Source organism: Podarcis tiliguerta (genome assembly GCF_965153285.1).
Source record: "Podarcis tiliguerta genome assembly, chromosome: 2".
In the NCBI taxonomy this organism is placed as follows: Eukaryota; Metazoa; Chordata; class Lepidosauria; order Squamata; family Lacertidae; genus Podarcis; species Podarcis tiliguerta.
Genome location: NC_139535.1, coordinates 8,723,685 through 8,743,449, shown reverse-complemented (window position 1 = coordinate 8,743,449; position 19,765 = coordinate 8,723,685). Strand labels below are relative to the sequence as shown.

The 19,765-nt window shown below is 48.5% G+C and overlaps 2 protein-coding genes across 3 annotated transcripts; one reads left to right on the top strand and one right to left on the bottom strand.

The window, feature by feature from the left end:
• Positions 1-769: 769 nt before the first annotated feature.
• Positions 770-18,865, top strand: LOC310670678 (uncharacterized protein). 2 transcript variants are annotated; one of them, XR_014507607.1, is made up of 3 exons: positions 770-918; positions 4,860-6,473; positions 18,782-18,865. XR_014507607.1 is itself a non-coding variant. In XM_083426339.1 (2 exons), exon 2 carries the CDS (start codon positions 4,907-4,909, stop codon positions 6,125-6,127), a length of 1,221 nt encoding a protein of 406 aa, XP_083282465.1. In that variant the 5' UTR covers positions 770-918; positions 4,860-4,906; the 3' UTR covers positions 6,128-7,572. The 2 variants fall into 2 exon arrangements, 1 of the variants encoding a protein (XP_083282465.1); XM_083426339.1 differs by lacking the exon at positions 18,782-18,865 and having other exon boundaries at positions 4,860-7,572.
• LOC310670363 (uncharacterized protein) lies at positions 10,819-19,636 on the bottom strand. The gene is made up of 4 exons (XM_083425595.1): positions 19,523-19,636; positions 16,426-17,253; positions 15,320-15,449; positions 10,819-13,015 (listed from the first exon to the last, which is right to left on the bottom strand). The coding sequence occupies exons 2-4, from the start codon at positions 17,002-17,004 to the stop codon at positions 11,925-11,927; spliced, it is 1,800 nt and encodes a 599-aa protein (XP_083281721.1). The 5' UTR covers positions 17,005-17,253; positions 19,523-19,636; the 3' UTR covers positions 10,819-11,924.
• Between the last annotated feature and the right edge of the window lie 129 nt (positions 19,637-19,765).

The following is a 19,765-nucleotide window of genomic DNA, read 5'->3' as shown; positions in this document are numbered from 1 at the left end:
AATGGAAAGAAGTCCCAGCAAAGGAAAAAAGGCATACAAAAACTTATGGAATGTGCAGAAATGGCGAAACTTACCAGAAGAATAAGTAATCGAGAAAACAAACTTTTATAAAAGAATGGAAATGGTTTATTGAATATTTACAGATAAATTGTAAACAGATAAAAACACTGGCAGGATTATTGAAATAACCTGCAGCCACATTAAGAGTACTGTATATATTTAAAGAAGATAAACAAGTTAATTTGGATATGCAGAAGATATTTAAAATAAAAATAAATTTAAGGAACCACAGAAAGCGGGGGAAGGAAGTCAAGATTTAAAATGTCAAAATGATTGTAAAATCTGAATAGTATAAATATATATATATATATTTTTTTAAAAAGAGGATTGGGAGAGGCGCCTTGCCTGGAACCGTGGACAGCCGCTGCCAGTCAGTGTAGACAACACTGCGCTAAATGGACCAATTTTCTGACTCTGTATATGGCATCTTCCTTTGTTAGACTCACCCCAGACATCACCCCCTTCCGCCCCCAAAAGCCAGCAGGCTTGGGAGTTGTCCAGAATTCTTCACCAGAAACGTCCTTGCAGTTTCACGGATAATTTGGAATTTATTTATTTTCTCTCCCTCCCCGCCCTTGCTCGTTTGGAATGAGTCGCCCCAAATCCACGATTGCTAGAGAGACTCTGTTTTCGTGTCTCTCTCTCTTTTTTTTTTTTTTTTGCAAAGGGGGACGATAAACGGCGACGGCCACTTCCTGTTCCTTCCTCTCTCTCTCTGTCTCCTTTTCAATCGCTCCAGCAAAACCCATTTGCAAATCGGCAGTTGCGCGAGCTGTTCAGCAGAGCCGCTTCTTTTGTGCGCGTGTTGCTGCGCGCTGCGCTCTTGCAGGCGGCGGTGCGTCCGGAGGGCTTGCGGAGGTAGGAAAGTTGCTTCCCTTAAAATCATGCTTAGTCTTCCTTCTCTTTTCCCTTTTTTTTCCAGGGGGGGAGGAGGAGAGACAAAAGGCGAGGTAGTGCAGCGAGGGGGGACAATAGGAAACTCCCCTCCCCGTCTTGGGTGGCTGGAAAAGCTGGATCGCAAATATTTAGATCTCTGTCTGGAACAGGGGAGGAGGTGGGAGAAGAGAAACCTTCATAATCCAGGATTATGGCAAAGGGGGCCTTTTTAAGGTTGCCAGTGGACTGGGCAGCGTGCGAAAGCCTGATTTTGCTCTTGGACGGTGGCTGGATGTGCAGAAACGTGGATGTGCAAGAAAAAAGCAGGTGTGGAGCTTTTTTGCCACACAGGGACAAAGACGCCTGCAGATCGGGATGCTGTCCAAAGGCATAGCTGCAGGCAGTGTTGGAAAAGTTAGCAACCCCTCCTCCTTTTAAATGCAGGTCCATCTGAGAAATGCCCCAGGGACCAGAGCTCAGTGGCAGAGTAGCTGTCCTGCATGCAAAAGGTCCAAAATCCCTGCCATCTCCGCTGGCAATGAAATCCCAGAGAGCGGCTGCCAGTCAGTGTAGACAATACTGAGCTCAGTGAATAATAATAATAATTTATTATTTGTACCCCGCCCATCTGGCTGGGTTTCCCCAGCCACTCTGGGCGGCTTCCAACAAAGACCAAACATACACTAAAATGTCACACATTAAAAACTTCCCTGAACATGGCTGCCTTAAGATGTCTTCTGAATGTCAGGTAGTTGTTTATCGCTTTGACATCTGATGGGAGGGCATTCCACAGGGTGGGTGCCACTACTGAGAAGGCCCTCTGCCTGGTTCCCTGTAGCTTTGCTTCTCGCAATGAGGGAACCGCCAGGGGGCCCTCGGAGCTGGACCTCAGTGTCCGGGCAGAACGATGGGGTGGAGATGCTCCTTCAGGTAAACTGGGCCGAGGCCATTTAGGGCTTTAAAGGTCAACACCAACACTTTGAATTGTGCTCGGAAAGGTACTGGGAGCCAATGTAGGTCTTTCAAGACCGGTGTTATGTGGTCTTGGCGGCCGCCCCCGGTCACCAGTCTAGCTGCCGCATTCTGGATTAGTTGTAGTTTCCGGGTCACCTTCAAAGGTAGCCCCACGTAGAGCGCATTGCAGTAGTCCAAGCGGGAGATAACTAGAGCATGCACCACTCTGGCGAGACAGACCGCGGTTTAGCTCCGGTACATGACAGCTTCCTGTTTCTCTGTACAAGGCAAGCAGAAGCTGCCAGCTTTGAGCCTCGGTGGCCTCTCCAGTCACCATGTGGTCCTCAGACAAAGGGCAGGATTTGGATTTAATTAATTAAATAATAGCAATAATACTGCTCTCCCTGTAACCCCCGAAGAGCTTCTGCCAATCAGTGCAGACAGTTCTCAGCTGGATGGACCAGTGGTCCAGAACTCTGCTACAAGGCGGCACAGCACTGACCCGGGAACAAAATTGGAAGCTGCCTTATTCCACGTCGGAAAATCAACACTGACTGACAGAGGCTCTCCAGGGTTTGGGGCAGCAGCTTTTCCCGTTCTTGCCCAGAGGCACCGGGAATCGCACCCGGGATAAGGCAGACGCTCCGGCCCTGAGCTACGGTGCTTCCAGGAACCAGGCAGAGGGCCTTCTCGGTGGTGGCGCCCGCCCTGTGGAACGCCCTCCCATCAGATGTCAAGGAAATAAGCAACTCTCTGACTTTTAGAAGACATCTGAAGGCAGGCTTGTTTAGGGACGTTTTTAACGTTTGATGTTTTATTGTGTTTTAAATATTTTTGGGGAGCTGCCCAGAGTGGATGGGGAAGCCCAGTTAGATGGGCAGGGTATAAATAAAGAGATGATGATGATGATGATGATGATGATGATGATGATTATTATTTCCCCCCACAAACTTGAAGAGCCCCTTGGGAGAAGCTTGCAGAGCAGTGTGTACGAGGTATAAGGGGCAGCCTTGGGGAAAGTTTTTGGGGAGCGAGTTTCCGTGGCCCTTTTGTAACTTATCCTTTGCAATGTCAAGTGTTGCATATTCAAAAGAGCATCTTTTGCGGCTGGGTGAATTAATGTGGGCTAATGGTCATTCCGTCGGGACGCGGGTGGCGCGGTGGGTTAAACCACAGAGCCTAGGACTTGCTGATCAGAAGGTCGGCAGTTTGAATCCCTGCGACGGGATGAGCTCCCGTTGCTCGTTCCCTGCTCCTGCCAACCTAGCAGTTCGAAAGCACGTCAAAGTGCAAGTAGATAAATAGGTACCACTCCGGCAGGAAGGTATACGGTGTTTCCGTGCACTGCTCTGGTTCACCAGAAGCGGCTTAGTCATGTTGACCACATGACCCGGAAGCTGTACGCCGGCTCCCTCGGCCAATAAAGCGAGATGAGCGACGCAACCCCAGAGTCGGCCAAGACTGGACCTAATGGTCTGGGGTCCCTTTACCTTTACCTGGGATCTATCCAGGTCAGATAGGGTTTGCTACCTCAAAAGCTCAGGAATTGGTTGGTTTTGGGGGTAGGGGGGGTGAACTACAGGCCGAAGCACAGGAAGGTAGTACATGGTCTTTGCTCCTGGAAAAGGAGAATGGCCATAGCTGTGGTGGAGCATCTCCACTGGATGCAGACGGTCCCGGGTTCGATCCCCAACATCTCGAGGTAGGACTGAGAATGTTCCCTGCCTGGAACCCAGGGGAACAGGGCTGGATTAACCATTAAGCAGAATAAGCCTGTGCTCAGGGCATCAAGGGAAGGAGGCCTTCACAGAAATTTCACATTGTCAGATTTTTAGCATTAATAGTCCCAAATTGCTCAGCTGAGTGTTCCATTTTCTCAATTGAGGTATATTAAAAATCCCAACTGCACAGCTAGGCAACAAGGCAGGCTGGATGGATGCCTGTATAGAAGCAGATGTGTTATGTAAGACTAGTTTGGAGGATCTGATCAAAGACTTTGCAACTAGAAAAAGTCGGGGATTAATATATATATATATATATAAAAATAAAGGAGAAGTATACAAAAATAAACATTGTTCTCCATCTTTCCCATTGTTTCGTTTCATTTCGAAAAATAAAATTTTATTTTGCGGTTTACAGTGGTACCTCTGGTTAAGAACTTAATTCGTTCTGGAGGTCCATTCTTAACCTGAAACTGTTCTTAACCTGAAGCACCTCTTTAGCTAATGGGGCCTCCTGCTGCTGCTTCTAGGCGATTTCTGTTCTCATCCTGAAGCAAAGTTCTTAACCCGAGGTACTATTTCTGGGTTAGCAGAGTCTGTAACCTGAAGCGTCTGTAACCCGAGGTACCACTGTATTATTGTTTATTCTGTTGTTTCTGTTCTGAATTAGATCTCTTTGGGGGCACCAAAATCATTTAAGTGCTCAGGGGCCTCTAAAGGTCTTAATCTGACCCTGCAGGAGAGCCACTGCCAATAGTGTGGGAAATACTGAGATTGAGGCCTCAGTCCTGTATACCTGAAGGAGCGTCTCCACCCCCATCGTTCTACCCAGACACTGAGGTCCAGCTCCGAGGGCCTTTTGGCGGTTCCCTTGCTGCAAGAAGCCAAGTTACAGGGAACCAGGCAGAGGGCCTTCTCGGTAGTGGCACCCGCCCTGTGGAACGCCCTCCTACCAGATGTCAAAGACAAAAATAACTACCAAACTTTTAGAAGACATCTAAAGGCAGCCCTGTTTAGGGAAGCTTTTAATGTTTAATAGGTTATTGTATTTTAGTGTTTTGTTGAAAGCTGCCCAGAGTGGCTGGGGAAGCCCAGCCAGATGGGCGGGGTATAAATAAATTATTATTATTATTATTATTATTATTATTATTATTATTATTATTATTACTATTACTACTACTAAGGAACCCATGGTCAAACTCACTTGTCGTGTTTAGGTCGCTTCTCACTCTCGTTTTCCTTTTTTAGCCTGAAAAACGTATTTTTCAAAGAAAATTCCTGCCGCCGGAGAACAAATGAGTGACAGCAAAGAGGAGGCCACCGAGACGAAAACCCCCGACCTCATGGAAGCGTGTGGGCCCTTGCTGGAGGCGCCCGACGGCCTTTCCGGCTTTCACGACATGGAAGGCATCTGCGAGATCAGCCATCTCCCGGAAGGCCCGCCGAGCCTCCTCCCCGTCTTGGACGAAGGCGGCTCGGTCGAAGGGACGTCGTACATCTGCACCGAATGCGGGAAGAGCTTCTGCAGCATCTCGAGCCTCATCAGCCACCAGAAGAGGAACCACTCTGGGGAGAAGCCCTACAAGTGCTCCGACTGCGGGCGCAGCTTCCACCAGAGCTCGGACCTGGTGAAGCACGAGCGGATCCACACGGGCGAGAAGCCGTACCAGTGCTCGGTGTGCGAGAAGCGCTTCAACCAGCGCTCCTACCTGATCGTCCACGAGCGCTTCCACACGAAGGAGAAGCCCTACAAGTGCTTCCTCTGCGGCAAGAGCTTCTGCTCCAACGCCCACCTCATGACGCACCAGAGGACCCACACGGGCGAGAGGCCTTACCAGTGCCCCGACTGCGGGAAGCGCTTCAGCACCAGCTCGAACTTCGTCAACCACAAGAAGACCCACACGGAGGAGAAGCCGTTCAGCTGCTCCCTCTGCGGGAAGAGCTTCAAGCGCAGCTCGAACCTCATCCAGCACGAGCGGACCCACACGGGCGAGAGGCCCTACACCTGCTTGACGTGCGGGGAGAGCTTCGCGTCCAACTCGGGCCTGGTGAAGCACCAGAGGAGCCACACGGGCGAGAGGCCCTACAAGTGCTCCTACTGCGGCAAGAGCTTCAGCCAGAGCATGATCCTCACGCAGCACGAGAGGACCCACACGGGCGAGAAGCCCTGCAAGTGCCTCGTCTGCGGAAAGAGCTTCCGCTCCAGCTCCGACCTCGTCAAGCACAAGAGGACCCACACGGGCGAGAAGCCCTACAAGTGCTCGCTGTGCGGGAAAAGCTTCACCACCAGCTCGGACGTGGTGAAGCACGAGCGGACCCACACGGGCGAGAAGCCCTACAAGTGCGGCACCTGCGGGAAGAGCTTCAGCCAGAGCGCACACCTCATGCAGCACCAGAGGATCCACACGGGGGAGAAGCCGTACATGTGCCTCGTCTGCGGGAGGTGCTTCACCTGCAGCGCGCACCTCGTGGTCCATAAAAGAACCCACAAGGACCGGGAGGCTGTGCAAGCCTAAACTCTTCTGGCCTTTAGGGGTTTTTTTTTGAGGGGTGTGGAGAGGGCTTCCTGCGGGATGGGGAATGGAAACGGCTTTACTCCCCAGTCTGACATAGTTGAGCAGCAAAGATCCCATGCAAAAAAAAGGAGAGGGAATCTTAGGAGCATAGCTGTCAACTTTTCCCTTTTGTTGCGAGGAATCCTATTCGGAATAAGAGAATTTCCCTTTGAAAAGGGGAAACGTTGACAGCTATGCTTAGGAGCGTACTATGCAGTTGCTTAAACCAGACTTTTATAAAAACAATGTGGAGACTGTTTTTAGAGGAGTGTGTGAAGCAGAAAAATTTAGTACAGTGGTACCTTGGGTTACAGACGCTTCAGGTTACATACACTTCAGGTTACAGACTCCGCTAACCCCGAAATAGTACCTTGGGTTAAGAGCTTTGCTTCAGGATGAGAACAGAAATCACGGAGCGGCAGCGTGAGGCCCCATTAGCTAAAGTGGTGCTTCAGCGGGAAGGTAAACGGCGTTTCCATGCGCTGTTCTGGTTCGCCACACGCGGCTTTGTCATGCTGGCCACATGACCCGGAAGCTGTACACCGGCTCCCTCGGCCAATAAAGCGAGATGAGCTCCGCAACCCCAGAGTCGGCCACGACTGGACCTAATGGTCAGGGGTCCCTTTACCTTTACCTCGGGTTACAGACGCTTCAGGTTACAGAATCCGCTAACCCAGAAATCGTACCTCGGGTTAAGAACTTTGCTTCAGGATGAGAACAGAAATCATGCGGAAACAGTGGGAGGCCCCATTAGCTAAAGTGGTGCTTCAGGTTAAGAACAGTTTTAGGTTAAGAACAGACCTCCGGAACGAATTAAGTACGTAACCAGAGGTACCACTGTAGCCAATTTAATCGTATTATGCATGGGGGAGGAAAATCCTGCCCAGCTAGGAAAGAAGCCATAACATTTCCACACAGGCCTGTTCCTGTGTAATGCAGGCGGTAATGCCAAAGTGAACCTGACCAGGTTTCTCGTCGCAGTCAGTGGACCCCCGGCCTGTTTTTAGGGCAAATGGGGCGCCATCCCACCAACCTCCCTCCTTGACATGCGTTCCCACTTGCATCCAGTCCAAGGGGTGGCGCTGTCTGTTGGCTTCTTCCTCCTTGGTCTCAGTGTGGCCCTTGTAGAACTCTCTAAGAGGGGATCAAGGCCAGCGTTAGTTGGCTGTGCCTGTCGCTGGCTCTCTGGCGCCACCTACTGTCGGCCTCCCTGCCTTCCGCCCTACCGATATCAACGGAACCCAGCGACAGATTCGTGCAAGGGATCAGATCATATATTGTGCTAAGGCACTCTGGGTCATGGGATTTTGGGTGCGGAGGAGAGACGCAACTGCAGGCGGGGAAGCAGCTACAGAAGCCAACCATCGGTGCAAAATAAATAAATAAATAAATGGGTTTTTCATGCATTACTGTATGTTGTTTCATGGTAATAAATAGATGGTTGTTTTGTGTGCAGGCCTTCTTTATCAAGAGCCCTAACCTGTGCATCAGTACCTTGGGTCATGTGGGTTTTGCAGCATTCTGACCCAGACCCAAACTGCTTGATTCCCCACACTTACAGTCGAACCTTGGTTCTTGAACACCTTGTGAGTTGGAACGTTTTGGCTCCCAAACTCTGCAAACCCAGAAGTGAATGCTCTGGTTTGCAAGCTTTCTTTGGAACCTGAACATCTGACACGGCTTCATACGTTGCCCATTCACTCTTTACGTTTAATTTTTTTTCAAGGGCTATTATTGGTGCTCCCCCCCCCCCTAAAAATGTTTTGGGGTACTCTCATTTTGACTCAAGAAAATCACCGGGAAAGGAAAGGAAGCCGCCGTCAGAGGTGGTAACAATGAAACTGACCAATCACTGTACTAGATTCCAACTCCTACTTCACACATTAAACGCTCGCTTCCGTCGTGACAGGAAATGAGGCTGCCATCAGGGGTAGCAACGGAACTGACGATTCACCGCACTGGAGAAGAAACTAATTTTTATTATTTTAGTTTCTTCTCTCGTTAGATTCACAAAACGTTTATGGGTATGCATACCCCTGCATCCCCCCAGAAAGAAAGCATTGGGTATTATAGTTTTTTAAATATATGGTGCAAATGTAGCCCTAATGAGCACCAGCTGCCACTACTGGCAGAGAGAAAATGGCTAGAGAGAGGTTTTTCTCCCTCATCAGCTTGAACCCCAAGGTTGAAGCTGAACAGCAGGAGATTCAGAGCAGGCGAAAGGAAGACTTGCACAATTTAAAAAATGGCATTTGCTGACACAAGCTGTGGTGATGGCCGCCAAATTGTGGATGGCTGTGAATGAAAAGACAATAAATGGCTGCTAGTATAGTCTGAGGTGACGCATGAGGCTACCATCTTGCTCAGTGTGGTGTAGTGGTTAAGAGCGGTAGTCTCGTAATCTGGGGAACCGGGTTCGCTTCCCCGCTCCTCCACATGCAGCTGCTGGGTGACCTTGGGCCAGTCACACTTCTCTGAAGTCTCTCAGCCTCACTCACCTCACAGAGTGTTTGTTGTGGGGGAGGAAGGGAAAGGAGATTGTTAGCCGCTTTGAGACTCCTTAGTGTAGTGACAAAGTGGGGTATCAAATCCAAACTCTTCTTCTCTTCTTCACTCTGGTCACTGAGAGAATACGTGGCCGTTTGGGAGCCATCTTGTGTGTGAGAGAAATCCTTATTTCCCTCAGAGAAATGAGGGTTTTCCTAACAATTCTCTACACACTGAACAAACACCACTTGCCAGGATTCTTTGGGGGAAGCCATGATAGTGTGATATGATAGTGCTTTAAATGTATGTTGCAGATGTGGCACAATTTTTTGCCCTCTTCACATATATAGGGGAGATGCTATTCCTGTCTTTTCCTCACAGAGCTTGTTTCCAAATCCCTCAAGCATCCTCGTTGTCTTCTGAGCTTCTTCCAATTTGTCTCCATCCTCCTTAAAAGTGTGGTAGCCAAAAGACTGACTCCAGATGAGTTCTGGGTTACCGCAGAATAAACTTTTGAGTATTGTATAGGAATTATGAGGCAGTTTTCTTTAAAGATGCAGGCTTTGTCCTGTTCCCAAACGGACCATTCCACCCTGAATTTCCCCCAGCACTTCAAACTACACAAGAGCGTATTTATTCAAGTAAGGGATCGTGGTTGTACATGGTTGACACAAAATTAAACATTCCGGGCAATACAGGGATGGGGAACCTTTGGCTTTCCACTGGTTCAGTTGGACTCCAACTCCCATCAGCCCCAGCCAGCATGGCCAATGGCTAGGGATGATGGGAGTTGGAGTCCAGCACCATTTGAACCACAGGTTCAGCCAACCCCAGCCTTCCAAGGGTAGTGCAGCCTGGGAGAGAGAGCTTCCATATCACAAAATGTGCACCAGCCTGGATGAAAGACAAAATGCTCATAGACCTGATGCATTTGGTTAATGGGCGATCTATCTGGAAGACAATTATATTCCGAGGAGTTAAGTTGATCTAGCATGGTCATTCCTTCCTGTCTCTGTTTGCTTCCCCTCTCTATCTCTTGTCCAGGTCTTTGATGGCTGAGAACAGCCTTTAATCTGTTGGAAGGAAGTGCTAATGACCTTTTTTGATGTTAGACATTGTTTGGAGAATGTGTGGCATGGGAAGAGGTGGCTAGCTGATGAATAATCTGCACACACGGGCAAGGCACGTAGGCGAACAGGCTAGTTAGCTATAAATCGGATGGTTTTGGGGCAGAGTTCTTTGAAGCTCCCGCACAAACTATCTCATGCTCTCTCTGCCACCCTATTTCTGTGGGCCGAATGAGAGCAAGGACCACAGATGGCCCATCTCAGGCAGGTTTGATCTCAAACCTTGAATGGAGCCTTGAAATGTCTCCGTGTGCCACTCCAATCTGTGCTTACATTCAGAGCACTCCGATACCACTTTAAACATCCACGGCTTCCCCCCAGAAAACTCCTGGGAGCTGCAGTGAAGGAGGCAGAGAGTTGTTGGAGAACCCCTACTCCCCTCACTGAGCTCCAGTTCTCAGAGTTGCCTGGGGAGAGCGATCGACTCTTAAATCACTCTGCAAATTGCAGCTCTGCAGGGCAGGCCAAAGACATTTTGGCGCCTGAGGCGAACCACAAAATGGCGTCTCCCCTCCCTGCCAGGGAAGAAGGGGTGAGGGGCGATCTACATCAGGAACAAGAGCGGAATCAAATCAACCTTTCCTTATGGTTGAAATGGGAATCAAAGGCTATTGGGGGGGGAGGGGCCCACTATGAATCACACTAGGTGGGTGCAGATCCCAGGAGGTCCCCCAGCCATTTCCGCCCTAGGGAGGAGTCTAGCAGCGCCTCCTATTCACCAAGAGGCCACAGTAGAGGCAGCACTGTGGGACGGTGTGACATGTGCCTCCTAGGTGGGTCATAAGGAAAGGGTTAAAATGAGTGTGATGTGATTGGCCAGTAGAAACTGATAGGAGGAGTGAGAGTGGGAGTTGTGTAAAAGTCAGTAGAGTGTTGGGAGTTGGAGGAGGAGGAGGGAGGATATAAGTCTGTGGGTTGGTCGAGTTGTGTGGTGAGAGAGTGAGAGGAATTGTTAGGTGGAGCCAGATAGTTAGTTGGGACAATCAGTTTGAAGTTGTTAGGAACGCATAGGACAGTTAAGGAACTAAGATTAAGAAACCGCGAAGAAAAATTAACTGAAACCATAAGCTTGTTCATGCCTAAAAATAAACTTGATTATTTGTTAACGTTAACAACTGACTGGACTCCGTGTGTCCCCGTGAGGAGAAACGGGTTGGTGGCAGAGAAGAAAGCAATTACAGTGGTGGCACAGGGTCAATAGACTGGCAAACGTCCGGGGGCCCTGTGTGATCGCCACAGACGGCTGCCAAGGAGGCGGAAGATTCGGCCTCCAAGGAGTGTGCCTCAGCCATCGCTGTCACCGAGGTAGCAGCACATGATGGAGGCTGGATCAGCTGCCCCTGTGAATCCTGCTGTCTGAAGCAATCAGCCCACCTTGCCTCATGGGTGGGCCAGCCCTGCAGCTCTGTGAGGGAAATGGCAGATGAGACGTAATTATTGACACCCCTTTTTTAAAAATAATATTTTATTAAATTTTCAACAAAAATAAAAATAAAACAAACAACAACCACAAACAAGGAAAAAGATACATCCAACCGGTCAATCACGATCTACTGGTCGATCGCGGGGCATCCCTGATCGTGTGATCCCACCCCGCCCCAAAAAGCTCAACAACTTTTTAATAGTGGGAGTAGATCGCAGTCTCTTGGGAGTTGGACATGCCTGCCATAAGGCAAGGATGGGATCCAGAAGTCCTCCAGATGTTGCTGGACTGCAACTCCTGGCCGGTGGACCATGATGGGAGATGGGAGCCCAGCGGCAGATGAAGGACCACAGGTTCCTCATCCCTGCTTTAAGACTTCAACTGCTAAAAGGTGAATCTAGCTACCTGTTCTTTCTAGGGCTGATTTTCCACTATCCAGTGGGGCAAATGGGCTACATGAAACACTAACCATGTGGACAACAGCCCTGCGCTGCGTGTTTAGAAGCTTATCTTTCTCTCTAACTAGCTGTACGTAGAGATCTGGAAGGCGGGGAATTCTCTATGAGGAATATGAGTTGCATGAAAAGAAGACTACCCTGTGACATAGATTTATAGGATTTCCAGTTCTATGTAGCAGCTCTGGTGTTTATTAAGATTTGTGTTGAGGTTCGATCTCTTCCGACAATTCAAGTATTGATAACGTTCCCATCTCCTGTAAAGTTCACTGTATGTCTATTACGGTGCAAACTCCCATTTTCCTCCTGTGTGAATGCTTTTGATGGCGGATAAGATACTGGCTCTGACTGAACCTCTTCCCACAATCCACACACTCGTGCAGCTTCTCTGTCGTGTGTCTCCTCTGGTGCCTGGTCAGGTACTGGCACACGCTGAAACTTTTCCCACAGTCTAAGCATTCATACGGCTTCTCTCCTGAGTGGATTCTCTGATGGCTGAGAAGGTTAGATTTATTGGAAAACGTCTTGGTACAATCCGAGCACGTGTACGGCTTTTGCCCGGTGTGGATTCTCAGGTGGCTGAGAAGGTTGGATCGGTCCGAAAAGGTTTTGGAACAATCTGAGCATTTATAGGGTTTCTGCCCCGTGTGGATTCTCTTGTGGGTATTAAGGTGCGAGCTCCGACGGAAGCATTTCTCGCAATCAGGGCACTCGTAGGGTTTCTCTCCGGTGTGGGTTCTCTTGTGGCTGATAAGGTTTGAACTCAGTCGGAAGCTTTTCCCGCAGTCTGAACATTCGTAGGGTTTCTCCCCGGTGTGGGTTCGCCTGTGGCTAATCAGGCTCGAGCTGCATCGGAAACTTTTCCCGCACTCCGAACATTCGTACGATTTCTCCCCCGTGTGGGTTCTCCGGTGCCTATGGAGGTTCGAGCTCCGGCGAAAACTTTTCCCACAGTCGGAGCATTTGTATGGTTTTTCTCCCGTGTGGGTTCTCTGGTGCCTGTGGAAGTCTGAACTCCAACGGAAGCTCTTTCCACAGTCTGAGCATTCGTAGGGTTTCTCCCCGGTGTGGGTTCTCTGGTGCTTATTAAGGTAAGCTTCGTCTCTGAACACCTTCCCACACACGTCACACTTGTTCCTCCTTTTCCTGCTGTGGATTCTCTGATGCACTGTGATTTCGTGGAAGTGGCCGCCTTCATAAGCAATGGATTTGTTCGGCCATTCCTCCACTTCACTCCCTTGCTCCCACTCTGGCCCATCCACGTTCCCATCGTCTTCTTCCACTGCCTTATGATCAGCAACTTCCATCAACCCTCCATGTGGCTCCCTCTCATCCTTACCAGGCCATTCGTCAGCTCCTGAAATCAAGAGACAAGGCGGATTAGTTTACGGCCAGGTTGCTCACCGGAGCAAGACGCTTTGAGCATATTACACTGATCCTGGTCTGACTGCACTGGCTACCAATTAGTTTCCGGGCCCAATGCAAAGTGCTGGTTTTGACCTATAAAGCCTTAAACGGCTTAGGACCACAATACCTCAAGGTCCACCACTTTCCATATGAACCCACCCGGACCCTGAGATCATCTTCTGAGGCCCTTTTTTATGTGCCTCCTCCTTGAGAGGTCCGGAGGGTGGCAACACGAGAACAGGGCCTTGTCTGCAGTGGCTCCCCGTCTGCGGAATTCTCTCCCCCAGGGGAGAGTTCATTATACAGCTTTAGGCAGCAGGCAAAAACGTTCCTTTTTAACCAGGCCTTTGGTTGACCTGATCAACATCCTATACCCTTTTAAAATGTGGCTCTTTGGGTGTGTGTGTACAGGTGAAACTCAGAAAATTAGCATACTGTGGAAAAGTTCATTTATTTCAGTAATGCAACTTAAAAGGTGAAACTAATATATGAGATAGACTCATGGCATGCAAAGCGAGATATGTCAAGCCTTTATTTGTTATAATTGTGATGTTTATGGCGTACAGCTGATGAAAACCCCAAATTAACAATCTCAGAAAATTAGAATATTAAATGAAATCAGCAAAACAAGGACTGCAAATAGAGCAATATTGGACCTCTGAGAAGTAGAAGCATGCACATGTACTCAGTACTTGGTTTGGGCCCCTTTTGCATCAATTACTGCCTCAGTGCAAAAATGAATTTTTCCACAATATTCTAATTTTTCGAGTTTCACCTGTATGTATTATTGGGTAATTGCTTTTATTTTTATTTTATAAATTGTGATCTTTTTCATGAACCGCCCTGAGACCTCCGGGTATAGGGCAGTGTATAAATTCAATAAATAATATGATTGATTGATTGATTGATTGATTGCATTCATATTCCATCTTTTCCTCCAAGGAGCTCAAGGTGGCATACAGTGGTACCTGGGGTTACAGATGTTTCAGGTTACATATGCTTCAGGTTACAGACTCTGCTAACCCCGAAATAGTACCTTGGGTTAAGAACTTTGCTTCAGGATGAGAACAGAAATTGCGCGGCAGCAGCGGGAGGCCCCATTAGCTAAAGTGGTACCTCAGGTTAAGAACAGTTTCAGGTTAAGAACGGACCTCCAGAACGAATTAAGTTCTTAACCCGGAGGTACCACTGTATATGGTTCTCTTCCTCCCTATTTTATCTTTACAACAATTCTGTGTGGTAGGTTAGTGCCTTAGTAGTGGATTTATAATGGACTGTCCAAACAGTGTCCTGATTTATTAGTTGTTAAGAGCGGTGCTGGGGATGTGGGTGGCGCTGTGGGTTAAACCACAGAGCCTAGGACTTGCCGATCAGAAGGTTGGCAGTTCGAATCCCCACGACTGGGTGAGCTCCCGTTGCTCGGTCCCTGCTCCTGCCAACCTAGCAGTTCTAAAGCACGTCAAAGTGCAAGTAGATAAATAGGTACCGCTCCGGCGAGAAGGTAAACGGCGTTTCCATGCGCTGCTCTGGTTCTCCAGAAGCGGCATAGTCATGCTGGCCACATGACCCGGAAGCTAGACGCTGGCTCCCTCGGCAAATAAAGCGAGATGAGCACTGCAACCCCAGAGTCAGCCACGACTGGACCTAATGGTCAGGGGTCCCTTTACCTTTAATTCCACTTTAAACTATCATGGCTTCCCCCAAAGAATCCTGGGAACTGTAGTTTGTTAAGAGTGCTGAGACAAGACCCCCTATGCCCCTCAGAGCTACAGTTCTCTGAGGACTGAGCATGCTCAGTGTGCACAGAATGCTGGCTGCTGGTTGGTGGGATGGAAAACATGGGGGCAGAGAATGGAATGTACCCTGAACAGGAGTGTTCCACGCTTTTTGCTGCAGCTCTCACTGATTCTCTTTCCTTGCAGAGGCACCGGGCCTTATAAACAACCCTGGACCTGGCAGTTGACATCACCAAGAAACATGGGATAGCAGTGTGTGAGTGACCCCTGCCAAGCCCCTCGGCCTATAGAGCGAGATGAGCACCGCAACCCCAGAGTCGGACCTAATGGTCAGGGGTCCCTTTACTTTTAAGAGCCTAAAAAGAGCCTGCTGGATCAGGCCAATGACCCCTCTAGTCCAGCATCTTATTTTCACAGTGGCCACCCAGATGCCCCCACGGGAAACCCACAAGCAGGAGACAGAGCACCACCGAGCACCCCACAGCCGCAACTAAAATCCATGGACTGCTTACACTTACCAAGCAAGCTGACATCCTCCTCGACCTCTTGCTTGACCTCTCTGCACAGCGGCCTCTGGGTGATTTCCAGCATTGCGTCATCTTCCACTGGGATATTTGCAGACACTTCCTGGTTCAGCCTCTCTGTCCCCTGGAAACAATAGTGAAAGTTTTAGTTGAGGTAGCACAACAACAACAATTTATTTCTTATATTATTATTTATTACTTATATTATATTACCATCATTCTGCCCGGACGCTGAGGTCCAGCGCCAAGGGCCTTCTGGTGGTTCCCTCATTGCGAGAAGCAAAGCTACAGGGAACCAGGCAGAGGGCCTTCTCGGTAGTGGTGCCCACCCTGTGGAATGCCCTCCCACCAGACTTCAAAGAGATAAACAACTACCTGACATTTAGAAGACATCTGAATGCAGCCCTGTTTAGGGAAGTTTTTAATGTGTGACATTTTAATTTATTTTAAATCTTTTAATCTTTGTTGGAAGCCGCCCAGAGTGGCTGGGGAAACCCAGCCAGGTGGGTGGGGTACAAACAAACAAACAAACAAACAAACAAACAAATTCCCTGCCCATCTGGCTGGGTTTTCCCAGCCACTCTGGGTGGCTCCCTACAGAATATTAAAAACACGATAAAACATCAAACACTAAAAACTTCCCTAAACAGGGCTGCCTTCCAATGTCTTCTAAAAGTCAGGTAGTTAAGAACTTTGCTTCAGGATGAGAACAGAAATCGTGCTCTGGCGGCGCGGCGGCAGCAGGAGGCCCCATTAGCTAAAGTGGTGCTTCAGCTTAAGAACAGTTTCAGGTTAAGAACGGACCTCTGGAACGAATTACGGTAAGTACGTAACCAGAGGTCCCACTGTAGTTTAGTACAACATTTGATTCAGATTTTTTTTTACTCTTGTTTTCCTCCTCTAAAAACTAGGTGCGTCTTATGGTCAGGCGCATCTTATAGAGCAAAAAATACGGTATGTGTCTTTTGCGGTTGATGTATCGAAAAATTGATTAAATAAATTAAAACAAACAAGAAGGGCCATAGCTCGGCACTAGAACACCTGCTTTTCATGCAGAAGGGGGACACTAATGGGACATCCCATCGCCGGAAGGGGCTCACCTGCTCTCTCCGCCGCTCTCCTTCTTCCCGTCTGGGCAGTAAGCTCTCTGCCAGGGTCACAGCCTGGATACAGGTCTCTGGGCCTTGTTCCGTCACCCGGCTCCGGATTTCCTGGGGAAGGACAGCCAGGAACTGCTCCAGAATCACCAGCTCCAGGATCTGCTCCTTGGTGTGCCTCTCCGGCTTCAGCCACTGGTAGCAAAGCTCCCGCAGCCGGCTGTATGTCTCCCGTGGGCCTGCGGCTTCCTGGTAGGAGAAATGCCGGAAGCTCTGAAGCCGTCCTTCCAAGCTGCCAGGGAGCAGAGGAGCTGTTGTGCCGCCTGCTGGCGCAGGATGAGGAAGAGGATGAGGGCTCCCCCATCCAGGCTGAGGGCATTGCACGGCCTTGAGGAACTCTTGCCACTGGGCTTCCCAGCGCTGAGACGACAGGCCCTCTTCCAGCTCCTCTTTCATGGGCTGCGGAGGTGCCACCTGTCTGGGACTCTGCGTGAGGGTCCCCGCTTGAGGGATGCCAGGGGGTTCTCCTGCTCTCCTCGATCCCGTCTCCAGCTCCAGGCTTGCCGATTCCTGCTCCTCCATTTTCACCTCAGGATCCGGCCCCTTTGCTCCAGCGCGGCCTCGGACCGCAGGGCAAGGAGAGAGCAAATAATTCCGCCTCCTGCAGGATTTCAGCGCATGCCAACTGTTTTCCGCAAATGCCGCAGAAATATATTCTGCCACGCGTTTTCAGTGCGTAGGGGATGTCGCCAAAGGACTACGCCAAACAGCCTGCAGGGCTCTTTGGACTGCACATCTTCTTCCGGAAATTCAAAGGATTTCCCCCTATTCCTGTTGGAAAGGGAAAGAAACTAAGCTTTCAACTTTTTTTTTATTTATACATTTTTATTAATTTTTAACATATTAATTAACATTCATACAACAGAACTTCTCATCTTATACAATTTTTTTTGGGACTTCCGTCAACACCTCTGATGATTTCCCATACTTATCACTTATTATGCATTTCTTAATTTCATATTACCATTAGATATCTTTAATAATTCTCCTCATTATTTTTTTGCAATATTTCTAATAATTCACCTTACAAAACATCTTGCAAACCTACTAGCGTAATCTGTTACATTTCAAAAAGTCCATAAATTTACTCCAGTCTTTTGAGAATCTCTGGTCCTGCAGGTTTCGAATCCTTCCTGTTAGTTCCTGTTAGTTTATCTAATTCTGCATCAGTTTCATCCTCCATTCTTTTTTCGTCAGTAATTCTTCTTGCTTCCAGTTTTGTGTCATTGCTGCCTTCATTGCATATAAAAACAATTTACAATCCTTTCTATTTATATCATCTCCTACAACGCCAAGTAAAAATGCTTCTGGTTTCTTAATAAATGTATATTTCAACATTTTTTTCATCTCATTATAAATCATTTCCCAGAAGTTTTTCACTTTTTTACATTCCCACATGTGATAAAAGGTTCCTTCTTTTTCTTTACATTTCCAACATTTATTACCAAAGCTTTCAACTTTCATTCTAGTGCTTCTGATCTTGTGAACAGAATTTTATTGAATCAGGGCACAATCCTGTGCTCAGATCTGCTGGGCTGAGCAGCTTAGGATCTCGGGCTTAGCCAGCTGGTTCCCAGCTCAGCCAGGCATAAGTCTCCCATCCCATCGTAGTCGGGGCTCATGCCAGCGTAGACCCTGAAGAAACAGGGCAATCTGAGGGACTTACTCTGGGGAACTTACTCTGATCCTAAACTTGTTCAGCTCGGTCACGTGACCTGGCAACCCAGCATCGGTTTCGCTGGCAAAAAAGGTGATAAAACTTAAGCCGCACAGTGGAAGTCCGGGGGGGGGGGCAATCCTCAGAAATCGGTACCAGGATTACCTGTCAGTTCCCTTTCCACAGCTCTGAAACAGCACCAAGGAACTTAGCAGGTGGCTTCTAATCACATACAGCGAAACCTCGGGTTAAGTACTTAATTCGTTCCGGAGGTCCATTCTTAACCTGAAACTGTTCTTAACCTGAAGCACCACTTTAGCTAATAGGGCCTCCCGCTGCCACCATGCCACAGCCGTGCGATTTCTGTTCTCATCCTGAAGCAAAGTTCTTAACCCAAGGTACTATTTCTGGGTTAGCGGAGTCTGTAACCTGAAGTGTATGTAACCCGAGGTACCACTGTACTGATAAATTCAGGTTGCAAAATTACAGCTGAACCCGCTTCCCGCTTTGATGCAACATCATCTAACCTTCAAATGAATGCTCTTTAAATTGCCAACGAATCGGGATGAATGCTCAATAAAGTGCCTTGTCTGGAGACACCCAAGCTATGTACAGTGGTACCTCGGGTTACATACGCTTCAGGTTACATACGCTTCAGGTTACAGACTCCGCTAACCCAGAAATAGTACCTTGGGTTAAGAACTTTGCTTCAGGATGAGAACAGAAATCATGCTCCAGCGGCGCGGCAGCAGCAGGAGGCCCCATTAGCTAAAGTTGTGCTTCAGGTTAAGAACAGTTTCAGGTTAAGAACAGACCTCTGGAACATTTAAAACACACACACACACACACACACACACACACAACCACAAATAATCCTGGGAACTGTAGTTTAACACCCCCCCCCCCCCGAATTACATTTCTCAACACCCTTAACAAACTACTATTCCAAGGTTTCAGGGATGGGGGTGGAGAAAATGTGCTTTAGATGTATGGTTTGAATGCAGCTAGGGATCTTGAAGTCCGTAGTTATACCCTTGCCATGAATTGCTCTTAAATTTCTCCTCATCACCCTTGATCTAGGAAGCTATAGGGTCTCCCACCGCCCTTAGTGCAATAAGAGCCCCACTCCCCGCGTGTGTATCTATATTTCCCCCCTTATGTTTCCTTGCTAAGGACCCATTGCAGTCATTCCAGCTGCGCTTTCTGTCGGCTTGCTAAGTTTTTAACACCAAACGCCTTTTCAGAAATCCGCCAGAGGGGGACTGCCTGAGTTGAGGGTGGGATCCTATTTTCTTTTCCTTCTCCTCCTCCCCATCCGCAAAAATGAACAGGGCACTCCCAAAAGCCTTTTTAAAGAATTTTTTTAAAAAAAAAAAATATTACCTGCACTTGAGATCTGCTGCAAAGACTTCTTAAGGCAGCATCTCATTAACTCAAGAGCCGAAGGTACAAAAATTCAAAAGGTAGATGATCCCGGGAATAGAGTGGGGGGTGGGGAGGGGGGGTGAAGGAAGGAGAACAGGAAGGGACTTTGCACTATTTACAGTCCCCCTTTTCAGTCCTCTCTGGCAAACAGAGCTTCTTATTGGTTTTAACTCCTTCCAGGGAAGGTGGCTAGGCATAGAT

Excerpts from the sequence above, each read along its gene's own strand:
- LOC310670363 (XM_083425595.1), bottom strand. The coding sequence starts at position 17,004 with ATGGAGGAGCAGGAATCGGCAAGCCTGGAGCTGGAGACGGGATCGAGG. Across the intron at positions 15,450-16,425 it reads GAGAGCGGCGGAGAGAGCAG|GGGACAGAGAGGCTGAACCA; the intron begins GTGAGCCCCTTC and ends TATTGTTTCCAG. Across the intron at positions 13,016-15,319 it reads GGAGGATGTCAGCTTGCTTG|GAGCTGACGAATGGCCTGGT; the intron begins GTAAGTGTAAGC and ends TCTTGATTTCAG.
- LOC310670678 (XM_083426339.1), top strand. The coding sequence starts at position 4,907 with ATGAGTGACAGCAAAGAGGAGGCCACCGAGACGAAAACCCCCGACCTC.